The following is a 22,193-nucleotide window of genomic DNA, read 5'->3' on the forward strand; positions in this document are numbered from 1 at the left end:
TGCCGTGCGCATTGTGTAACCTGCATATCGGTTTGAAATAAACATCAATTATTCGTCCGTGCCGTCTCTGTTTTTTCCCCAACTTTCATCCCTTTCGAACCACTCCTCCTTGGTGTTGCATTTGCTCTGTCAGTCAGTGTATTTTCCTAAGAATTTTTCGTACCTGTTTTCCAGTTTCATCAATTTTTAGAGTGGCCTCCTAGAGATGTGGTTTTCGAGATATACAAACCTTCCGGAAGAACAACAATCTTGTAATGCCAAAATTTTGCATTTCGTGACATCACTCTTTTATTGTAGTGTTCCATGTTTTTCGGTATGCGTTCAGGAGTTTGGTGGCTCTTTTTAGATTAGCTTTCCTGAACAATCGGGATGGTGCAATGACTTCTACTAGATATTTGAAGGAAGTGACCTGTGTGATTATTCCTTAATTTGTCTGTAGTTGGGGATCATTGGATATTCTGGTATCCATTAGCCATGATATTAGTTTTCTCATGCGATACTTGAAGGCCTGGCTTTAATGCTTTCTCATGTAACTTAGCTATGGCATACCTGGTTTCTTCACTAGTCTTAGTAAAGGTAGCTAGATCATCAGCAAACGCCAGGCACTTCACGTTAATTCTTTGTCACTGAGTACCAATGTTTTATACCTTCAATTTATTTTCCTCATTCCCTGATGCCTTTGTCTAACACTAAGTTAAAAAGGATCGGGGAGAAGCCATCTCCTTGTCAAACTCCTATATGCACTTCATAAGTTTCTGATAGTTCACCTAGATACTTCACTTGAGATGTTGTGTCTGGGAAAGTCTGGCGGATTTTTTGTAGTTTTCTTGTTCACACTTAGCTCTCCTAGGATGTCCACAACAGTTTGCCTCGCAATAGAGTCATACGCCTTCTTAAAGTCCACAAATGTGACAAATGTGGTGGTACTGCGGCGTGTCCTTAATATCGTCTTCAGACTCCAAATTTTCTCAGAAAATTATCCTCCTTTACTGAAGCCTGCTTGGTATTCGCCAAACAAATGATCTGTTTGTTGTTCAACTCTGTTTAATAGCGCTTTAGATAGAACATTGTATATAACTGCTAAAAGGGATATGCCTCTGTATTTGTTGGGGTCCGCTCGATCACCTTTCTTATATAACTGATACATAATGGCATTCTTCCAGTCCTTCGGAATCATCATGTTTTCCATTATTTCTCTTAAAAGTGTATGAATTCTCCAACATCTCCCAGGGGCTTTATTATTTTTGAGCGATTGGATTACCTCTTTTATTTCTTGATTTGTTGGAAATAGTCAGCCAGTATCTTGCAATTCTCATTACTGTTTCTCTCTAGTGATCCGTTAGGTCGGCTAAAACTTAATGTTGGTGGTTAGAACCCTGATGAGTCCGCACGGAATGTCTTGTAGAAATTCCGAGTGTTGTTTTTATTGATATCCTGTTCTATCTATGCGAGTCTGTTTTTCTCATAGGTACGTTTATCGCGACGAATTGTTTTTGATGTCAGTTCCATCCAGTCCATTCCATTGATTTCATACTTTGATTCTGTCATTGATAGCTTCATCACAGGATGTGTTCCACCATCTGTGTTTACGTTTCCTGGGTGGCTGTCCGAATTTCATTGCTGATGACTGTGATGTGTTGCTAATGACTGGCCACACCTTGGGATGTTGATCATGTATGTCACGTACGAAAACGGCAGCGTTCTTCTCAGGCAGTCCGGATCTACTCTTGGAAATCGGTTTCCTTTAGGTCTGGACCTGTTTGGTTGGAACCTAACCGTGATTTGCGTCAAGTTGTGAACCGAATCGACAACTTCCTTCCGTACTTCAACATTCTGAATCTCAAGCATATTCTTTGCGGAAATAGCAACATGATCAATCTGGAATTCCCCTAGTAATGGGTTAGGTGATCTCCAAGTTTTCGTTTTATGTAAAAGTCTCATGAAGTGCGTGGACATGAGTCTCAGCATGAATAATGTATAGAAGCTTATTAGTTGTTCTTCATTCTTATCAGTCAGCCGATGTGCAGGATGAAGTCCTACGATTGATTTGTATTTCTTCTCTCTGCCAACCTGTGCAATGAAATCCCCTAATAAGATTTTAATGTGATGTTTAGGGATCCTGCTTGTAGTTTCTTCAGGCAGTTCCCAAATGTCATCTATTTTCTGTGGATTTTTCTTATTGTCTATGTTAGTGGGGGCATGGGCATTTATCGAGGCATATGCTTTGTTGCTTGATTTCACGGTAAGTACCGAGATTCTTTCACATGGTGATGTAAAGTCGATAACTGAATCTAAGATGGTTTTCCTTACTGCATAGGCCGTCCCCAGTATTGATAAATTCCCTTTGATATTTATGGCTGGTTTACCCTTAAATATCCTGAATTTTTCAGAGTCAAAGTGATTCTCATCTTGGAATCTGGTTTATTGGAACGCTAGGATTTGAATATCAAATTTGTCCAGGGCGTCAGTCAGTTGTTTAAGCTTTCCAGTTTTCAGCAGGGTGTTGATGTTAATAGTGCCAAGGAAGTTCCTCTTTTGGGGGGGCGAAGAGATTTTGTGAAACTCCGATCCTTCTCTGAAGCATGATGTTCCTGATCCCCCAGAATCCGACGGTCGGGAGAAACCGGACGTGCGTCCGGGGCATGGGGTAGTTACATTGGTAGCGCGTGTTCCATCATCTCAGGGTTACTAGTTGAGAATACAACTAGTGGTGAACTTTTGGGAAAGATCACGAAAATACAACTCGATTGTTGAGATCGAGAGGTGCCTCGAGATATTCGTGGCTGCGGGTAAGCATTTCCTCCTAACCCAAAAGGTTATGGTTTTCCCGCCAACACTCGGTTGGCTGATTGCAGTGGTTTTCCACTGGGCGATGGGGTCGCCACATCCCTACGCCAACATTATTATTATTATTATTATTATTATTATTATTATTATTATTATTATTATTATTATTAATATTATTATTATTATTATTATTATTATTATTATTATTATTATTATTATTATTATTATTATTATTATTATTATTATTATTATTATATATAATTCGCTGAGGCCATCAAGGACCACGTTAAGTCTTGTTGCATTTGACACTGAACTTGGCCTTCTTTAGAGCCCAAATTTCCCTCATTCGTTGTGAGTGGGCCTGCTTACGCTCCTCTGTCCAAGGGGCACCGTGTCTTCTCTTCGGTTGCTCGTCTCGGTTTAGCCCGTTCGTCAATATTTTCTTGCGGAAGAGATCTCTGTTAAGGGAGTGTTCAGATGAGATATGTAGCATTTGCAGGTCTTCTTTGGTATTTCTAAACCAGGAAATTGTGGTTTTGGGGTTTGAATCAAAAAAGTGAAAGATTTCTTTAGTTAACTTTCTTCCGTCCATTCTTTTCAGATGACCGTAAAGTCGTGCCCGCCTTTTTCTGATTGTGTTGGTAATTTTCTCTATTTTGCTGTAGACTTCCTTGTTGGATCTCTTTTGATGGATTCCATTTCTGTACTTTGATCCCAAGATTCCTCTCACAATTTTGCGTTCTCTTTTCTCCAGTTCTTCAAGGAGTCCTTTGTTGGCATTTAGAAACAGGGTTTCGGCTGCATATAGAACTACTGGCTTCAGAACTGTTTCATAGTGACGTATCTTGGTGTTTTGGGAAAGGCATATTTGGTGTAGATTGTGCGGGATGTTTGGTAGGCTATTTCCAGTTTGCGTACTCGCTCCTGAAGTGCTTCTTTGTCCAGTCCATTTTTCATGATGATCTCACCCAGGTATTTGAACTTGTCTACTCGGGTGATGTTCCCGTATTTTGTATGGAGTTTTGGTGCAGCCTCTTTGATGTTAGTCATTACTTCTGTTTTCTCAAACGATATCTGCAAACCAGTTTGTTCGGCAATTTCCTTTAAAATTTCAACTTGAGCTCCAGCGGTTTCTATGTCGTTTGAGAGAACAGCAATATCATCGGCAAATGCTAAGCAGTCTGTTGCGATCCCCTTGGATTTGGTTCCTATTCTCAATGGACTGTAGTTGGTTTCCTGTAATCTCACCCGCCAGGTTCTGATGATCTTTTCAAGAACACAGTTGAAGAGTATCGGGGATAGCCCATCACCATGTCGGACTCCTATTTTGATGTCAAAGGAATGCGAGAGACATCCGTGGAAATTCACCTTGGATTTTGTATCGATCAGGGTGGCTATAATTAATGCCAGCAGTTTCAAATCAACTCCAAATTCATTTAAGATGTTTAGCAGGACTTCCCGGTCAATGGAGTCGTACGCTTTCTTAAAGTCCACAAAGACAGACACATACTGCTTGGACCTTAGTGTACAATATCTGATGATCGTTTTCAGATTTTGGATCTGTTCAGCTGTTGAGCGACCTTTTCTGAACCCTCCTTGGTATTCACCTATTTCATGTTCGACTTGTGCTTCCAAACGCTCCAGGATGGCAAGTGATAGAATTTTGTAAGTCACGGGTAGCAAAGATATTCCTCTGTAGTTGTTGATGTTCTTCATGCTGCCTTTTTGTGTAGTGGATGGATAAAAGCTATTTTCCAATCTTCGGGTAGGGTCTCCTTGTTCCAAATTTCTTCTATTTGCTTTTGCAAGATGTCAAGTGATTCTTATGGGGCATATTTCCATAGTTCTGCTACTACTGAGTCTTCACCCGGCGCTTTGTTATTTTTGAGACGGACAATGTGGCGCTTGATTTCATCTCTGTCGGGTGGTCTGGAATCTGGGTACCTGAGTAAGGGTTCCTTGGTCTCAATGGCGCTTTGCAGTTTAGAGCAATTAAGTAAATTCTTGAAGTAATCTGCCAGAATGCTGCAATTTTCTTCCTTTGACGTCGCCAGTGTGCCGTCCTTTCGCTCAAAGCATAGAGATGGTGGTAATAGCCAGTGAGTTTGCGTTTGAAGGCTCTGTAGTACTCTCTGCTTTCATTCTTCCTAAAGTTTTGTTCTATCTTTTCAATGAGAGATTTTTTGTATTTACGTTTCTCAGTTCTGAACACCCTAGCTGCTTGAGCACGTTGGGTTTTGTAGGTTTCCCAATCATTTTCTGATTTCGTAGAGTAGTACTGTTTCCAGGCATTGAGTCTTTCTTGGAGGATTGATTCGCAGGTACCATTCCACCAGGCATGCTTTTTGCTTCTCTTGATTTCTGCAACGACTTTGGCGGCCTCAACAAGGAGACTTTTGGCGTTGTTAAAGTCACAGTCATTTGGTCTAGCCTTCTCCTGGAACTCCTCGACCCTTTGCCGAAGTTTATCATTGTCGAAGCGTGTGATCTGTTTGGTTGTCTTCCTTGTGTTTGCGGGAATTGGTTTGAATTTGATAAGAGACATATAATGATCTGAGGCCACATTGATGCCTTTCAGGGCTGTTTCTCCTGGAGATTGCAACATGATCAATTTAATAATAATAATAATAATAATAATAATAATAATAATAATAATAATAATAATAATAATAATAATAATAATAATAATAATATTTCTTTTTCCACTCACTACTTCAGAACGTTGTTGAGGGTTCCAAAGAAATTAGTTCCAAAGATTTGACGTTTTATATTATATTCCGAAAGACAAATTTAATCTCAGGTAATTGATCAGCTTGAATTGTTGAGTTCTTGGCTTCATAAATAATCAGTAATAGGCCCATGTTTTCTTTCTAGATAGTACAGAATTAAATTGGACAGTATGTTTACTATTACTCTTATCGTCATAGCCAACGGCCGTAGCCGTGTTGAAACACCGGATCCCGTGAGATCTCAGAAGTTAAGCAACATTGGGCGTGGTCAGGAGTTGGATGGGTTGCCACGCGCTGTTGGTGGGGGGTAAGGGAATGGAGGAGCGGAAAGGAACTGGCCACCTTACCGCACGTAAGTACCGGCTCAGGAACACCTCTGCGGAGGTTTCGACCTGGCTTCGGGCAGAATAACCCTTATCTTACCTTATCGTCATACATAATTTACAAGTGTACGAAGATAGTGGGATATTAGACGATTTGCCTTCAACAGGTAAATTTATATAATATATAGTCCCACTATTTAAATATTCTCCGATATTCATCCCGAGGACAAATGGGTATGTTTGTCATTTTTAATTAGATGGCTGTTTCCTTTCCTGACTTTCCTACCTTCCATCCCTTCCTTAGGATGTATGAGGTAATTGTGAGGTAAATGTTCGATGATATAAAGAGGATATCCGAAGAGAGCTTGTTGTATTTACAGCGTAACCCATGATATAATAATCGTGAACATACTTGTAAGTTGTGATCTTTTGTTCTCTGTTACAGGCACAGAAGCGGCGGCGGTAGGCTGACCATTGAACAGCTCCGGTGCGGTGGCCAGTTTCCCAAGCTCGATATAGTGCGCGATTTCCAAACAGTGATATTGGAATAGTGATGTTCGTCTAAGAAGTGCTTGTGTTGTGAAGTCATAGATCTCGTCATTATTTAGATGCATCCACGGAGATGCATCCTGAAAGGATGAAATGAAATAAGTGATATTTGATACCACAAATAAACAAATCTGAGCCCCAAACAATCTTATGCTATACATGTTTAGGATAAAATATTTCAGTAATAAGTGTACGTGTAGGTGTTTAATCCACCCATTGAAAACAAAGATCTTCAATGATAAGTGTTTTGTGTGATATATAAAAGTAATAAAAGGCCAAAATAAAAATTAGGTGTCAAATTTCAGCGCATTCTATGATATATGTTCACCGTATTCAAGAGAGGGAGGGCAGATGTTTTCAGTGGTCAGTGTTTGATAAAATATTCCTTTAGCTAGCTCTTAAGAAATTGGAAATATTCAGTGATGAGTGTTTTATGTCACACTATATGTATCACCAGCCAACGGTGGTAAATGTTTTTCCTAAAGTGAACAAGTTGCTCCATTCTGTTAGTCACAAACAGAGCTTCATGCATGATCGATGTTCTTAAGTGGTGTGTCAAATTCTACTCTAGATCATTAGCAGCAAATCCAGAAACATTGATATGCCTATAAGATATATAAAGATAGAGAATCAGTGCAATTTTTGAGTCATTAGTATTTTATGTGAAATGTTCCAGTACAGACAAGAGTTAAATCTGGAAATCAGCTTGTATCAGTGTTATTGACGCAATATGTACAGTGTGAGGATGGGGTCTACATAATTCATTGAACAACCAGTGATTGCTTTATTGTCTTGGCCTATGCCCAGTTTATGTGATCGCTATACGTCATCAGTGTTCATTGTGTGGTATAACCATTAAGAAAGAAGAAAACCTCAAAAAAGATCAGTGTCTATTGTGTGATATACATCTAAGTAATACCTATTTGTACTGTGAGATATATAAAGACAGAGAAACAGTGAAATTTTAGAGTCATTGGTGTTTTGTGTGAAAAGTTCCAGTAGAGGCTACAATTAAAACTGGAAATCAGCTATTGTCAGTGTTATTGATGAGATATATTCAGTGTTAGGAAGGGATCTACATGATTCATTGAACCACCAGTGATTGTTGTATATCCCACGCCCAGATTTGTGTGATTGTTTTACGTCATCAGCGTTTATTGTGTGATATATCCAGTAAGAAACAAGAAAATCTCAAAAAGATCAGTGTCTACTGTGTGACATATATCTAAGTTATACATATTTTTACTGTGAGATGTATAAAGACAGAGATACAGTGCAATTTTAGAGTTATTAGTGTTTTATGAGAAACGTGCCAGTACAGACTATAATTGAAACTGTAAATCAGTTGTTGTCAGTGTTGTTGATGGGACTTCTCCAGTGCCAGGAAGGGGTCTACATGATTCATTGAACCACCTGTGATTTTTGTATTATATTTGCCCATGCCCAGATTTATGTTTTACATTTACGTCATTAGCGTTCGTTGTGTGATAAATCCATGAATAAAGACGAACATCTCAAAAGGATCGGTGTCTACTGAATACTAAAGGGAGAGTTCAAAGTCTAATGAAACGAAAAAGAAAAAATATTCTATTTCAATCGAGTTATTGATTAGAAAATATTCAAATTACTTGGAATATAAAGAATTACGGTAAAGGAGCAAGAAAATAAATCTTGTGTGAATCACATATTTCATCACACGTAGAATTTGAAAGCATAATGAGTGATATTGAGGATATAGTAACTGGATCCGATACGACCACTTCTGATTTTATGCTCATCTTCTTTGAGGGAAACGTCAGCACTACCTCGGAGCTTCCAAATTTCAATACTTCGCTCAATGGAACCGAGAGGTTTGAAATAAATCCCTTCATTTTGCCGTGGTGGCGGCAACTTATTTGGACAATTCTGTTTGCTGGTATGGTGATAGTAGCATCAGGAGGGAACCTAATAGTCATCTGGATTGTGATGGCGCATAAGAGGATGCGCACTGTTACTAACTACTTCCTGGTCAACCTCTCCGTCGCTGACGCTATGGTATCCACGTTGAACGTCACATTCAATTACACCTACATGCTGAACAGTGACTGGCCATTTGGAAAAACTTACTGCAAAATTACCCAGTTCGTGGCAGTTCTCTCTATCTGCGCTTCAGTCTTCACGTTGATGGCCATCTCCATAGACAGGTAGGCCTCAAACATGTATTTTCCAGTCTTAGTAGCATGTTACGATTAACTTAAACGTGGAAGGATAAGAGATGTTCTTACTTTGAAACCCAACTTCGTAGCTGAGTGAGTGAAGACGAGCTCCATGCTAAACTAGAAAAGCCAGAATTAAGTATCTCTATCTTGAGGAACTAAGTTTGGTTGCTATAGTACATTTCTTTTTATTCCACAGTTCAAATATATGCTTGGATACGGCATTAATTAAATTCCTCGGGCATATTTTAATAATAGAAAAACTAGCTGCTGTTAAGGTCACCTACACAGACAGTACAACACACATATTCAGGTGGCTAGTACATTCGTTATCAGAAGACCGATGAGCAAAGCAAAGACAAACTTCCTGATACATGTAAAGGATAACGGGAAAGTTATCAAAATAATAATAATAATAATAATAATATCCAATTCTATATAATTCATTGTGAATATTTATAACCTGTCATACTATTCTAGAAGACCGAATGTTTTCATGTTCATTTATGAAGGGTGTAATTATTTCCCTCTCTTCTTGCTTGAAAACTACAGTTATAAGAGAATGTCTCCTTTAATATGAATAAAACTGTGGAATTGTTCAGATTTGATATAAGTCACGAAAACATTTGCCCTGAAAGTGCGTGGAAACATCGCCTCAGAGGAATACTTTCATAAGGTGACAATATGAACACTAAGACCTACATCACTTGAGAAAGAAAATATTATGTGTGCAAAATTTATCGAACAATGTGATCAGTAATTTTCATGTAATACTTAATACTTTAGGAAATTGGAACTATTTTAGATAAAGATAAATGGATATCCGTAAATAAAGGCCCAATTTGAAAGGAAACTGATCAGATAATTTGTCATTATAGAGGTCTTGTGTTATAATTTGTAGGCGATAATTTACAGTTAAAGTGGTTGGTGCAGTGAATATTCTTGGCTAGTTTCATGAAATCCTGCAGAGACACTGCCGATGATACAATTGTTACCAGACAAAGGTGTGGAAAAATTTCATGAATACGTTTCGTATTACAAGTTCATGACAATGCCAAGAGGAATGAATTAAGTACAGTACATATCCCATAAAAGTAGTGAGGTTGGTTAGAATGACTATGACAGAATGACATCAAAGCAAGTATGTAAACAAGGTGAAAGAAAAATTTGTACAGAAGTCAAACCAGGAGATGGGGTATCTACTGCCGTCTTTGATACGGCTGTATCTATATGATAGACGTAGCTGTCTAGAAGGGAGTAATACGTGAAAAATCTACCCAATTTGTGCGTATGCAGATACAATTGTTGTAGTCGCCAGGACTACGAAAGAACAATTACATAATCAAGTAGAAAAATAAAGACTTATGTACAGCTCATTGTAGATTAAAGAATACGTCTAATTAATCCACTAGAAGAGAATCTTGCTATATGAGAGGGAGAGAAGAGAGTTTCTGGCGTCCCTTGTTTCGAATATCTCAAAGAGAATTGTATGTCATTATAGAAGAATGATCAACAGATCGTAAGTCGTACTTATTTCTAAAAATGCATTGCTATTTAGGAGTTAATTTAGCTATATTACAAGAAATGCAAGGCTCTGGTGTGACCAGTCGTCATCTATGACTCAGTAATCTGGATCACAAAGTTGTGAGAAAGATCTTTAGACTCTTCAGGAGAGGTTTGACTTGAGATTATGATATAGAATTAGACAAATTAACCAAAAATCAGGAAATAGTTGAATTTGTGAACGAAAAGAGACTATGGTTGGTGAGTCACACAGAGAGTTTATCAAATACTGGCTGTTCAGGTGAATGTTGAATAGAACAAGAGAATGTGAGACTGAGATTGAATGGACAATAAGGCTTCTAATTTGCTATGTAGAGATAGACTACATTGCTACAAATTTCATGTTCATGAACGATATGATGGAAACTGGTTGTGAAATGTAGTAATGACTACTCAAGGCTTTACAAGAAGTGGAGGAGAAGGTCTATAGAAATGATTTATTGATACTTTAAGGAAACCAGAGAACGTTTGATGTGAAGAAGATGGCTTTTCCCTCTCTGCCGTGAGGCGAGATTTCATTACATGCTGGGAGTGTGATAAAACATCTTTCTTAAACTAGTAATCCACCACTCCTTGACAATAATATAATTGATTTTACGTTCCAAAAACTGCTTTTGTTGTTTGCCGAGACGATCGTCACCGCCACCACCAACACCACAACCATCATTCTCGCCAACAGTATAATCTCCAACAGTTCAGATTAAAGCGTGGCAACTGGAGAGATGCACCGCGTTGAGATATGAGGTTCAAATGTCCTATCTGAAGCGCTTATCCTGAATGAGGTTAAGCCCAATTCTCTCACTCTGGGCAAAAACGTTTTGGGTACTTGTTCCGAGACCACTTTCGAATTACTGATCCATTTTAGACTACCCAAAACATAAATCATTCTAGTTTGATGTAAATCTATTTTCCATTTAAACAACTACACATCAAATCACACAGCTGCAGCGTATTTGGTTCACATAACATTTTTTATAAAAATTCCCGCCATTATAATAACGACTTTGTTTTTATTAGATGAATCTGAAGACACAGGAAGGACATTCATCTCAAAAATGGCAATACAAAATTATTTTCTTTCAATATATTTCAACCAACATTGCAGAAATAAACACTCAGTCTGACATTGACACAGATTATGTTATTAAGTACAGGAGATACAGAATTATCTCACTCTCAACTGATATTATTTAAATTAGGGAATCCTGTTTTATAACAAAATATATATCAGTAATCGTGGTTGTGAACTAGTTCTAGCGTTTCTTCTTACTTGTGTGCAATACGATTTTTCAGTACTTTATATAATGTCGTAGGGGCTACCTGACCGAGGCGGTAAAGGCGTGCTCGGTTCACTCGGAGGGACGTGAGTTTGATTCCTCGTCATGAAGACGAAAATATTAAGAAAATATATTTCTCATTCCGGACGTGCACATGGCCATGAGATTCATTCAGCCTATACCGAAAGTGAGTACCACGTTATTCCTGCAGGCAAAAGCGGCTAACCGCTTTACCCCACCCAGTGTGGAGGTTACGAATGGTTGAAGCCTGTAACTTCCACCTCTCCTAGGGTTTTTATGGCCTGTACGAAGATGACTTTCCTTAACTTTGCTTTATGTAATATTTTGTTCATAAATTAAAATAATTAAAACGTTTTGTTAAAACAGTTAGGCTAAGATAATTTTACTGATGGCGATGAATATAATGCTCGATCTCCTTGAGTCCATCAGTTGACGAACAATTCACTTAAAGAAAATTCATAGTTTAAGAGCAAAATATACTATTACTCCATTTCAAAAGGCGTAAAATTTCAAAATATTTCACAATGCGGCATTCTTATATTGATACATAACTTACACATTTTGCATTTTCTGTCCTTTAAGAACAGAAAGCCAGTTACTTTTATTCTATAATACCATTCACATTTGCGATGTACGCACATTATGTCCTTTTTGTATTTAGTTTTCTTCATGTAACTGTTTCGAAAAATGGACAGTAGTAACGCGGAAAATTATACTGAAGGTTTTGTCGACAAAAATATATGAGAAAAATAAAATATTCGACTCTCAACAATTTTATATTTGATGAAGCCGTTAAGTGCCATATTATCTAAATCAACGTTTTGATTGGTTCGCTAAGTGGGAGTTATACAGTTCACTTTATTGTCGTCAAGCTCTTCATGGGAAATACACATTCATACCTAACAATAAACCCTCGTCCTCTTTTTTACTTTTACCGTTCTAATGACCGAAGTCGTATTGTCATGAATCACATACTCGTCCCTTCTACCACCTTTATCACCCCTACATATACGGTACTTTAAAGTTGGTAGAGGAAACCAGTATCAAATTCAAGTACTGGACATGATTAAGATGCCGGAACGTGAAAAGTATTTTTTGAGACATGCCAAAGGAATTATTAATCACGTTGTACATTGTTATTCTTTCCAGTTGTCGTCACAATAAGGCCTATCTGTTTCGGTGCAACGTAAAGCCACTAGCAAAAAAAGTTCCCAGTTGCAGTATGAATAGAGCCAACCATAACCAAAGCGATAAAGTTACCCAAGTTCTGTGTGTACAACTGCAATTTATTTAAGGACCGTCCAGTTGCTTTTCATCAAAATTCACGGAATTATACTAGTATGCCTATCTCAATATCTAATACTTCCTAAAATGTGGTGTACTATGAACAGATTGCTAATGAAACTTCTTGTGCTTGACACATAAAAGACAACTGTCTGAATTACTTTGTGCGGGTGAACTCCTCCTAATAACATTCATTGATGTGGTGTATATACTGATGTGTGCGGTAGAAAGCGACGTGTGGCTAAAGAAACACTGAACTCATAATTGATTCCAATACTTCACTAAAGTAATGCATTTACTTATGAGAATAAAGTTAAGAAATATCATGATATTACGAGTCAGTTCAATGAATCAATATCTACTAGGGTATACAAAATATGATTCAGTTCTCTGTTTTCTAATGATGGGACAAGAAGTATCATATTAATTGCAAGAAATAAATAAGAGGGAGAGCGTTAACTTAGGACAATATTGTTGATATGAAACTGATAGTCGGCCCAGAAGCATGCACACATTTTCAATGGAGATGTACCAGGAAAATGAGAGCTGTGAAACGTCCTTCCGTTCTAGAGTGTCCAATTCAGTGACATGTACATATTTATTAGAAATTAGGCAAATAACAAGGACGGAAAATGAGAGTGAAATCGTTTAAGAAGTATGAAAAATACCTTGTTATGGTTCTAATAACCGTGGAAATCTCAGAAGGTAGGAATTGGAAGGTGACTTCATACTTTAAACTGGAGAACACATGAAAAAATACCAGCTGTTATTTACGTTCTGTCAGGTCAGTAATTAGCGCATAGTAATAACCGAAACCTTTTTCAGGAACCAGTATTAACTGATATTGAGTAAGTGGAAGGTCGTAGAAAATATAGAAAGACTAAACGGGCAATGTTTCAACTTGCGAAACTCGTCATCTCAAGATGCCGAAAGTATTAATTGCATCGGTTACTTTATCATTAAAATGTCTCTCATTTTGGCAACTATACGAGAAGACAATTTGTTTCACCTACTGACAAATACGTTGATGCCTCAATAATACTTGCCTCAAGGCAAAAGGTAAGTGAAAATTTCCGATTTCTTCGTGAGTGAATATGGAAAGCAGTTGGTGTACAATGAGGCAGTATTTTATCACTACAATTAGAAAAACATTTCCTGATTTAATATCTTATCGGCCTCGTTTCTGATAATACGGGGAAGTCAGGAGTTATATTTTCTCTCCAAGTTTGTTAAAATATTTTCACGTGGATCTATTCCTCTACGGTGGACAGTCGGAAAATGGAAGACACATGACTCCTCGTTCTCCTTGACAGGTGAGTGTCTTTGCTTGGTGCATAGATATATAAAATGCCGGACCTGCTGAAAATAAATTGCTATGTACAGTATTGAAGAGCAAGTAAAACTTACAATTCATGGTGATCGTGTGAAACTATAATGAATAGAGGAATATATTCATTGAGAAGGTCAAAACTGTATTATTCAATTTTTATAATACACATTCCCGAACAGGAAACACCACAACGAAACAGTGAATAAACATGAACGTGGTGATCGTACTAATCAAAACGAAAAAGAGACGCTCTAGATAAAGTTTCACTTAACTACAGAATTCTGCTGACAGTACTACTAAATGCTTCATTTAAAATAAAATTTATAGCACAGACGGGAATCTCTTAACAGTGTACTAGACACAAGTATTAAGTACACAAATTATACCAGAAATAGTAATGTGGTTGTGATACGTGAACAAAAATAGCACATGAGTAAATATATCTGAGAAGACAAAATGAAATCCACCAAAGTTAATGTTTCAACAGACGCTTACAATTCTACAACTACAGAGACATTGGTCAGTATGGGACCATTTCAGGAGAGTTCAAGAATTGTGAAGAACTGGCTCTCGTACTTTGCAGAGCATTTATCCTTCCATACATTATAAATACACTGAGTGCCTTGTACTGTTTGGTACAGTCAACGTATTAACAACTCTCTTTCGACTATATTTACACATTTCTTCGTTTTATTAACAGTGTGACATCACCCGCGATTCTTGTCGATAATTTACTGGAAGAACTATAAAGCTCTATGTGAATGGACAATTGATTTCATTAGCGAAGACAAATTCTGAACGAACTGTTATTAACGACAGGTTAGGTCATGAGCATCAGAATTTAACTGTTCCCTTTCATTACGGAGTTGTCATATTTACTAATCCCATGTATTACGTCACATTCAAAAGAGATTAAGGAAGAGATCTGTTAATCAAGATACAAATACTGATTATACATAGTCTATGCATGTAACCGATACGTCAAGGGCCATTAATTATTTCGTAGGAACATTCGTGGTCAGGGACAATGTTATTATTGTGGTTGTTGCCATTTCATTTGCAGACATCTGCGTTTGTTAGGTGTCTCTCAACAATATTTCGTGCTGGAGATCTGCGCAGTTACAAGATTTGTCCTAGTAAAAGGAGTGTGACAGAGTGACCTTCATCGCAGGTTAGTGGTTGTTTTTGACCCGGACTGTTTAAGCTATGAAGAAATCTGTGTGAACTCGGGATAATCGAACGGAACTGAATAATTATCCACAAGAAAATGAGAACCAATCCAGAGTCCGTGGGCACTGATGAATGCTGTGCGTTTGTGGAAGGTTCAATAAGGGAATTTCAATGAAACAGTGCATGCATAAACCACTTAAGATGCATTTCAATTTTTTTTGACATAACAATGGCCTGAGGAAACATTTAAGCTTCAAAAACGATCGGGACAAGTTTTTGAATGGTTTGGTGACTTTGTCGAAAGAAGTGCATGTTATTTAGAATTGTATTTTTTCAACACTTAGTGAAATACATGACTGAATATTCGTAAAATGTATATCTATCCCTCAATTATTAGACCAATAACGTATCCTTATTCTTTAACAACCATCGAGGGAAATTCTGCACAAATACCATTGTAAATTTCCAAATTTCGAGTCCATCAAAGTGTCACTTATATATTTCTAGGTGTTCCCTTTCCTGGGTTGAATTTGATAATATATATTCTTTTGATATAAAAAATAAAAAATATAGAATGGAGGTTCTCGATGAGATTTGTAGGGAAGTTCACTGCAGCTCTCGGCGTCGTTATTCGTCCAAAAGACGATTTATGTCAATGCGGCACCATTTCACTAGTGAATACCTCGCGTATACTTTGCGGAATAATTCAACATTTTGACTTAGAGTTATCTCATTAACCTACGTACTTCAAAATTAAATATCATTATAATGATGATAGTGTTAACGTTTTAAGTGATCTAACTTCAAATTCATTGCCCTCTAAACGGTAAAGGGGTCCTGTAAAATTTTGGTAACACGGAGTTTATATTTATAACTACCTATATTTCATTCATGTGCATTTTTGTGAATGGCGAAGCGCCCAGAATTTTGAGATTTGCAGTAATATATGTGAAGCCGCTAGAAACGTAAAAAAAAAGCGCATTAATACCCCGGACAGGCTGAAGTTAGAACACGCGACGGGGCGTGGAGCCTTAGTGCAAATATATGTTATCGGCTTGAAGAAATGTGCATCTCACTATCTACTTACGATTTCGTAAAATGTGTTTCTACTAGATTTGAAAATTGTAGATATTAAAAGATCGAAGACAGAATTTATTTACGTAGCCGTCAGATTGCATTCAGGAGATAGTGTGTTCGAACCCCAGTGGGGAAATGGGTTTTCGCATTTTCCCATCTTTACACCCAGCAAATGCTGAGGCTGTACCGTAATTGAGGTCTTGGACGCTAGTAGGCCGTATTAGAGAACAATGAGTTGCGGCATCTGATTGGCTGCTTACGTGTCACGTGAATGGAGTTCTGCCTCTTGATTTTCTTGGGACGTGGCTTCAAAGCGCGGGAGATTTGAAAATGTGCCCACGAGCGATTTCAGAAGTCGGCGCGATTACTTTCTTATGATGTAGAAACGTTATGGTATGAGGTAAAATGGGCGCGAGAGATTTGTGCGGGATAAATTAGAGCGCTGATTGGCTGTAGGTAAGTGCGGGAGTTTCAGGCGGCATAAGTGACAGCGCAGGTGATTTGAAAATATGTCCGCGGGTGACTTGTAAAATGGGCGTTGGTATTATATTGTACCAGCTAAGGGAGCATGCCTGACATCATGGCCTAACACTGGCTACGTGTGCAGGTTACACCTAACAGGTTTGGATTCGACTCCAGGCTTAATCTAACAGGGGTGCTAACCTTACAGACCCACGTACGACGCCTAGATTATCTCCATAAAAGTTCAGGCTCAATCGTATGCTACTTTCACGTCTCTGAGCTTAAGCAGAGCTGTAGGCTTCTCTTGGGCGCTACAGTGTTCTTTTGAGGGTACTACGGTGCATTGTGTGAGTGCTATGAAGGTTCTTTACGGGATGCTACAAAGCAACTTTTGAGCATCTTCTGGGGCTCTACTGGGGCCTTTTATGAGTGCTACGGAGGATATTTTATGCACTATAGAGGCATCGTGCTACGGAACATCTTTTGGGTATCTTAAGTCGCTGCAGAACCTCTTTCTGGTGCTATGAGGTATCGTTTAGGTACTACGGGACATCGTTTTTGTGTTATAGATGTTAATTTGAGCACTAGTGGGTTGCGGAGGAGGTATGTGTGTGAGTGCCGATTTTTGCTTATAACACCATGCTTGGAGATGCGGTGTATAACGACTGTCATAGTTGCCATGGGACCTATTTGGGGCGATATGGGCCTTCCTTTAGGTGCTATATAACTTCTCATCAGCTCTATGGAGATTTATTTTGAGATATTTGGTCTGTTATCAGCGCTCTAGGGGGGCTTATTTCGGGAGCCATGGAGGTTCTTTTGAGTGCTTTGCGTTCAATTCGAACACAACTCCCCAACCCGACTTAGAATCGAACTCGGATGGAGATGGAGGTGGGAATAGTGGTGGAGGGTAGAGACGGAAGTGGAGGTGCATTTATTGGGAGGTTGAGATTGAGGTGGTTGTGGGGGGAGTGGCAAGGTAAGTTGTCTGTGCACGTGTTTCTTAATGCTCAGAATATACTCTTGCGGTGATGACGTAGCCTGCTGGGGAGCCTCCAAGTTGACCTTAACGCGTGACCATATGTTCATTTTGCTAACTAGAATAGTATTTATTTTGACTTTCGAGACAAGATAGTGTGGTTAACGAATAAAAAACATAATATTTTGAATATATATGGTGTATAGTCAAAATAGGATGTTAGAAGGTAGAGACTGCTATTAACACCAGTGCGAGGCTTATAGTCTCGTCTTAGTGATGTATCGCGAAGTACACTAAATTCCCACTGCGAGGGATCGAACAGCAACCGATCAAAGCTACATACCTTACAAGATGTGGACAAGCTCAACTAAGTTAACTGCTATGCTGTCCGTAAACTATAATTATTGACGTACCAGCAAGGTTTGCAAGCTCAGATTATGAGCACGCATCTGATGTCTTCTGTCTCCTCGTAAAGGGCACTGCGATTGAGTTTAGAAGAGCAAGCATTTTGATGTGCCGTGATAACACGGTACTCTACTTATCGGAACACCACCGACTCCTAATTTCTAAGAAAGAAAAAGCTTGGTAGATAATGATCTAAAAGTTAAAGATGTAGCCTCAACTATGCAATGTACCTTCTAGATCCTACAATTCATTTAAGAAGGAGCTACTGCGGTCACTGAAGTGGTACTAAGTTAGCAGCATGAGAACGAGTGTCATCAGGCAGAAAAGACAAAAAACATGCAGAACGGAGGTTTCGTATTTCGCAAACCTCATACTCTTACATGTGAACTTAGCGAAAAAGAGTTACATTCTTTGCTTAAATTTAGACATGCTGAGTGGTGAGAAACGGGATGAATGTAATGAAACACGCCGTGCACGTTTAATGGGCCTAATAACGAACAAGTTGTAACAGAGAACATCTACGGTAATTCCTACCTGCCGTAAGAGGAGACTAAAATAGGACCTCGTGTGCTCTTAAGTTGGGAGCGGTAGGTCGGTGGCTACAAGGCTCTCAGCTGAGTCCTGGCTTTATTATTATTGTTATTATTCATAACATACTTGGGTCGGCAAAGTAATATAAGAGCCGAAAGTATTCGTCACACACATACTGCGAGGCATCTCGTACCTCAGAAGCGGTCTGTTTGTAGGCCAAGGCTCAATCAGAATTGTAGTGCTTTAGAGCTAACCTCTGCATGCGGGAAATATGTGGGTTCGAATCATTCTCAATTTAACAACCTGAAATAATAATCATCATCATCTTAGCTAAGTATTTTAACGACCTTCTAAACTGTGAAAAACTAGCCAACCCCATCAATACAAACAAACCAGTGAGCCAAAACCTACCATCTACTCCACCAAACCGCAATGAAATCATATGCCACATAAAGAGACTGAAAAATAACCAGGCTCCTGGTGAAGACTTCTTGATTGCAGAACTGTGGAAACATGCCCCGGAAGAAGCATTTGACATCCTACACCAAACCGTTGTAGATATATGGTAAAGAGGACAACTACCGGAGGACAGGAAGCTAGCTTTGATCCATCCTTTACACAAGGAAAGAAATATAAGAGATGTGAAAAATTACCGTGGAATTTCTCTTCCGTCAGTAGCCTACAAGATAATGTCACTATTCATCCTTGAAAGACTAGAACAGCAAGTTGAACACAAACTCGGGGAATAGCAAGCAGGTTTTTGGAAAGGCCGATCAGGTGCAGAACAAATACTTAACCTAAAAACCATAATAAGATACCGTATGCTGATAAGTCGAACCTATGTATCTACATTTATAGACTTCAGGGAAGCACACGACTCCATCGACCGTGATGTGTTGCTCAACATCCCTGCAGAAATGGTAGTTGATGAGAAACTGCTGGTGATAATAAGGGCAACACTAACTAATACCAAATCCAAAGTAAAATTCCAAGGATGTCTCTCTGAACCCTTTGAGATCAAGATAGCGTTCGACCGGGATATGGGCTGTCATCTCTGTTGTTCAACTGCGTTCTCGAGGAGGTAATACAGGAGTGGCGAAAGTCGTTAACAGAAAGAAACCTTCAAAAACCCTTAAGAATTGGGGCAAATAAAAACCGAGTGGAAATAGATTGCTTAGCTTTCGCTGATGATATAGCCCTGATGACAGAAATTTTCGAAACTGCAACAGAACAGATCAATGTATTGAAGAATAAACAGGTTAAAAAATTTCCTTTCAAAGGACAGAAGTAATGTCGAATATCGAAGATGATACGGCACAACTAAACACCAGACTTGACAAAGACTCCATAGCAGCAATAATCAAGAAAATGGAAGTCACTTTCCAAACCACCCGCAACATATACAACAAAAAGTGCTTTTCCCTGAACACTAGAGTTGGTCACTACAACACTGTCAATAAACCGGTATCCCTGTATGCATCTGAATGCCTTATCATGTCCTAGAAATGTTTCCTTGCGGATTTAGGGAGGAAAGAAAGAAAGATCCTACACACCGTACTTGGCTAAAACTACAAAAGTAGCATCTACATTAGAAAATCCAGACAAGAAGTATACTCTAAGATAGAGAAGACCACGGTTACAATGCGTAAAGGCAGAGTTCGCTTCTACCGTCATATACGACGGATGATCGACTCTCGATGGACGAAACGTATCTTCAGTATATTTGACTCAAAACCAAAAACGGCAATGGCATGGTACGTTAATGTCAAGAAAGATCTTAAAGAGCTGGGCCTACAAGCAGAAGATGCACAAGACCGAAATCTTTTCAGAGCAGCCATCAAGACTTTTGTGACTTTTCGGGACAAATAAAACGGGCAACTGGTGCTAAATGGACAGAAGAACGTCGTGCTAAGCACAGTGAGCTAAAGAAGACGATCTGGATCAAGGGAAAAATGAACAAATGTCAGAATGTAAAGTGAAGCTTATTGTGGTCCCTAGTTGGCCGATTAGCGAAGTTGAATGAATGAATGAATGAATGAATAATAATAATAATAATAATAATAATAATAATAATAATAATAATAATAATAATAATAATAATACCAAGCAAGTGGCTGTGCGGCTTAGGTCACGTACCTATCAGTTTCCATTCGGGAGATAGTAGGTTCGAACCCCACCGTCGGCAGCCCTGAAGATGGTTTTTCGTGGTTTTCCATTCTCACACCTTCCGACTCGTTGGCTGAGTGGTCAACGTACTGGCCTTCGGTTCAGAGGGTCCCGGGTTCGATTCCTGGCCGCGTCGGGAATTTTAACCTTAATTGGTTAATTCCAATGGCTCGGGGCTGGGTGTGTGTGGCGTATTCAACATTTGAATTCATCCTAGGTAGCGCCCTCATTTTCACAGACATACAGGTCGCCTAATATGCCGTCTACTAGTAAAAGACCTGCACCAGGCCACTCCGGAGGCCATACGCCATTATTGTTCTCACACCAGGCACATGCTAGGTCTGTACTATAATTAAGGCCACAGTCGCTTCCTTCGAACTTCTAGCTTTCTCGTATCCCATCGTCGCTATAAGACCTGTGTCGGTGCGACGTAAAACAGAATGTAAAAAATAAAAATAAAAATAATACTTGGTAGATGCGTGTGTGAATGTGGTACGGCTATGGAATCAAGCTCTGCATGCAAAAAACAGATGCTTTCAAACACCCCTCACTGTCACAGCCTCACATAATAAAATGAGGGCATACAGTGTAGTCGTGTGTGAATGTGATACAGCTGCGGAGCCAAGCTCAGCATGAGAAAAACTCATGGTTTTGAACACTCCTCTTTATCACAGCCCGACATATATAATAATAAGAATAATATAAAGAGTAGCCGCGTGTGTGAATGTGCTAACGGCTATAAAGCCAAGCACTGGATGAAAAAAACGCATGGTTTCGAACATTCCTCACTGCCACAGACCGACACTTTTTTTGCTAGGGGCTTTACGTCGCGCCTACACAGATAGGTCTTATGGCGACGATGGGATAGGAAAGGCCTAGGAGTTGGAAGGAAGCGACCGTGGCCTTAATTAAGGTACAGCCCCAGCATTTGCCTGGTGTGAAAATGGGAAACCACGGAAAACCATTTTCAGGGCTGCCGATAGTGGGATTCGAACCTACTATCTCCTACGCTCCTCTACGCGCACGGCCAACTCGCCCGGTACAGACCGACATAATAATAATAATAATAATAATAATAATAATAATAATAATAATAATAAAGAGTAGTTCCTTGAGCGATTACAACACGGTTTTCACACCCGGGTAATCGTCACCGTAAGTTAGCTTAGATGACACACACACGCACGCGCGCGCGCGCTTTCACACAAGATAAAGGCGGTCGGACGTAGAGCTGACAACTCCACCCTGCCCTATGAAGTGCGGAGGTTACGGATGGTAGAAGCCTTTACGTCCCATTCATCCAAAGGGTTTCGAGGCCTGTATGGGGATGACTGTGCTTTGCTTT

At 39.1% G+C, this 22,193-nt stretch overlaps 1 protein-coding gene across 1 annotated transcript in view; it reads left to right on the top strand.

Annotated features, from left to right (window-relative positions):
• The first annotated feature begins 851 nt into the window (after positions 1 to 851).
• Positions 852 to 22,193, top strand: part of LOC136863752 (tachykinin-like peptides receptor 99D) — a 474,112-nt gene continuing 452,770 nt past the window's right edge. The window contains exons 1-2 of the mRNA XM_067140105.2: positions 852 to 920; positions 8,237 to 8,571. Of these exons, the coding sequence (XP_066996206.2) occupies positions 852 to 920; positions 8,237 to 8,571 (404 nt within the window). The remainder of the gene's footprint in view (positions 921 to 8,236; positions 8,572 to 22,193) is intronic.

This window comes from Anabrus simplex, chromosome 2 (assembly GCF_040414725.1).
Source record: "Anabrus simplex isolate iqAnaSimp1 chromosome 2, ASM4041472v1, whole genome shotgun sequence".
Classification (NCBI taxonomy): Eukaryota; Metazoa; Arthropoda; class Insecta; order Orthoptera; family Tettigoniidae; genus Anabrus; species Anabrus simplex.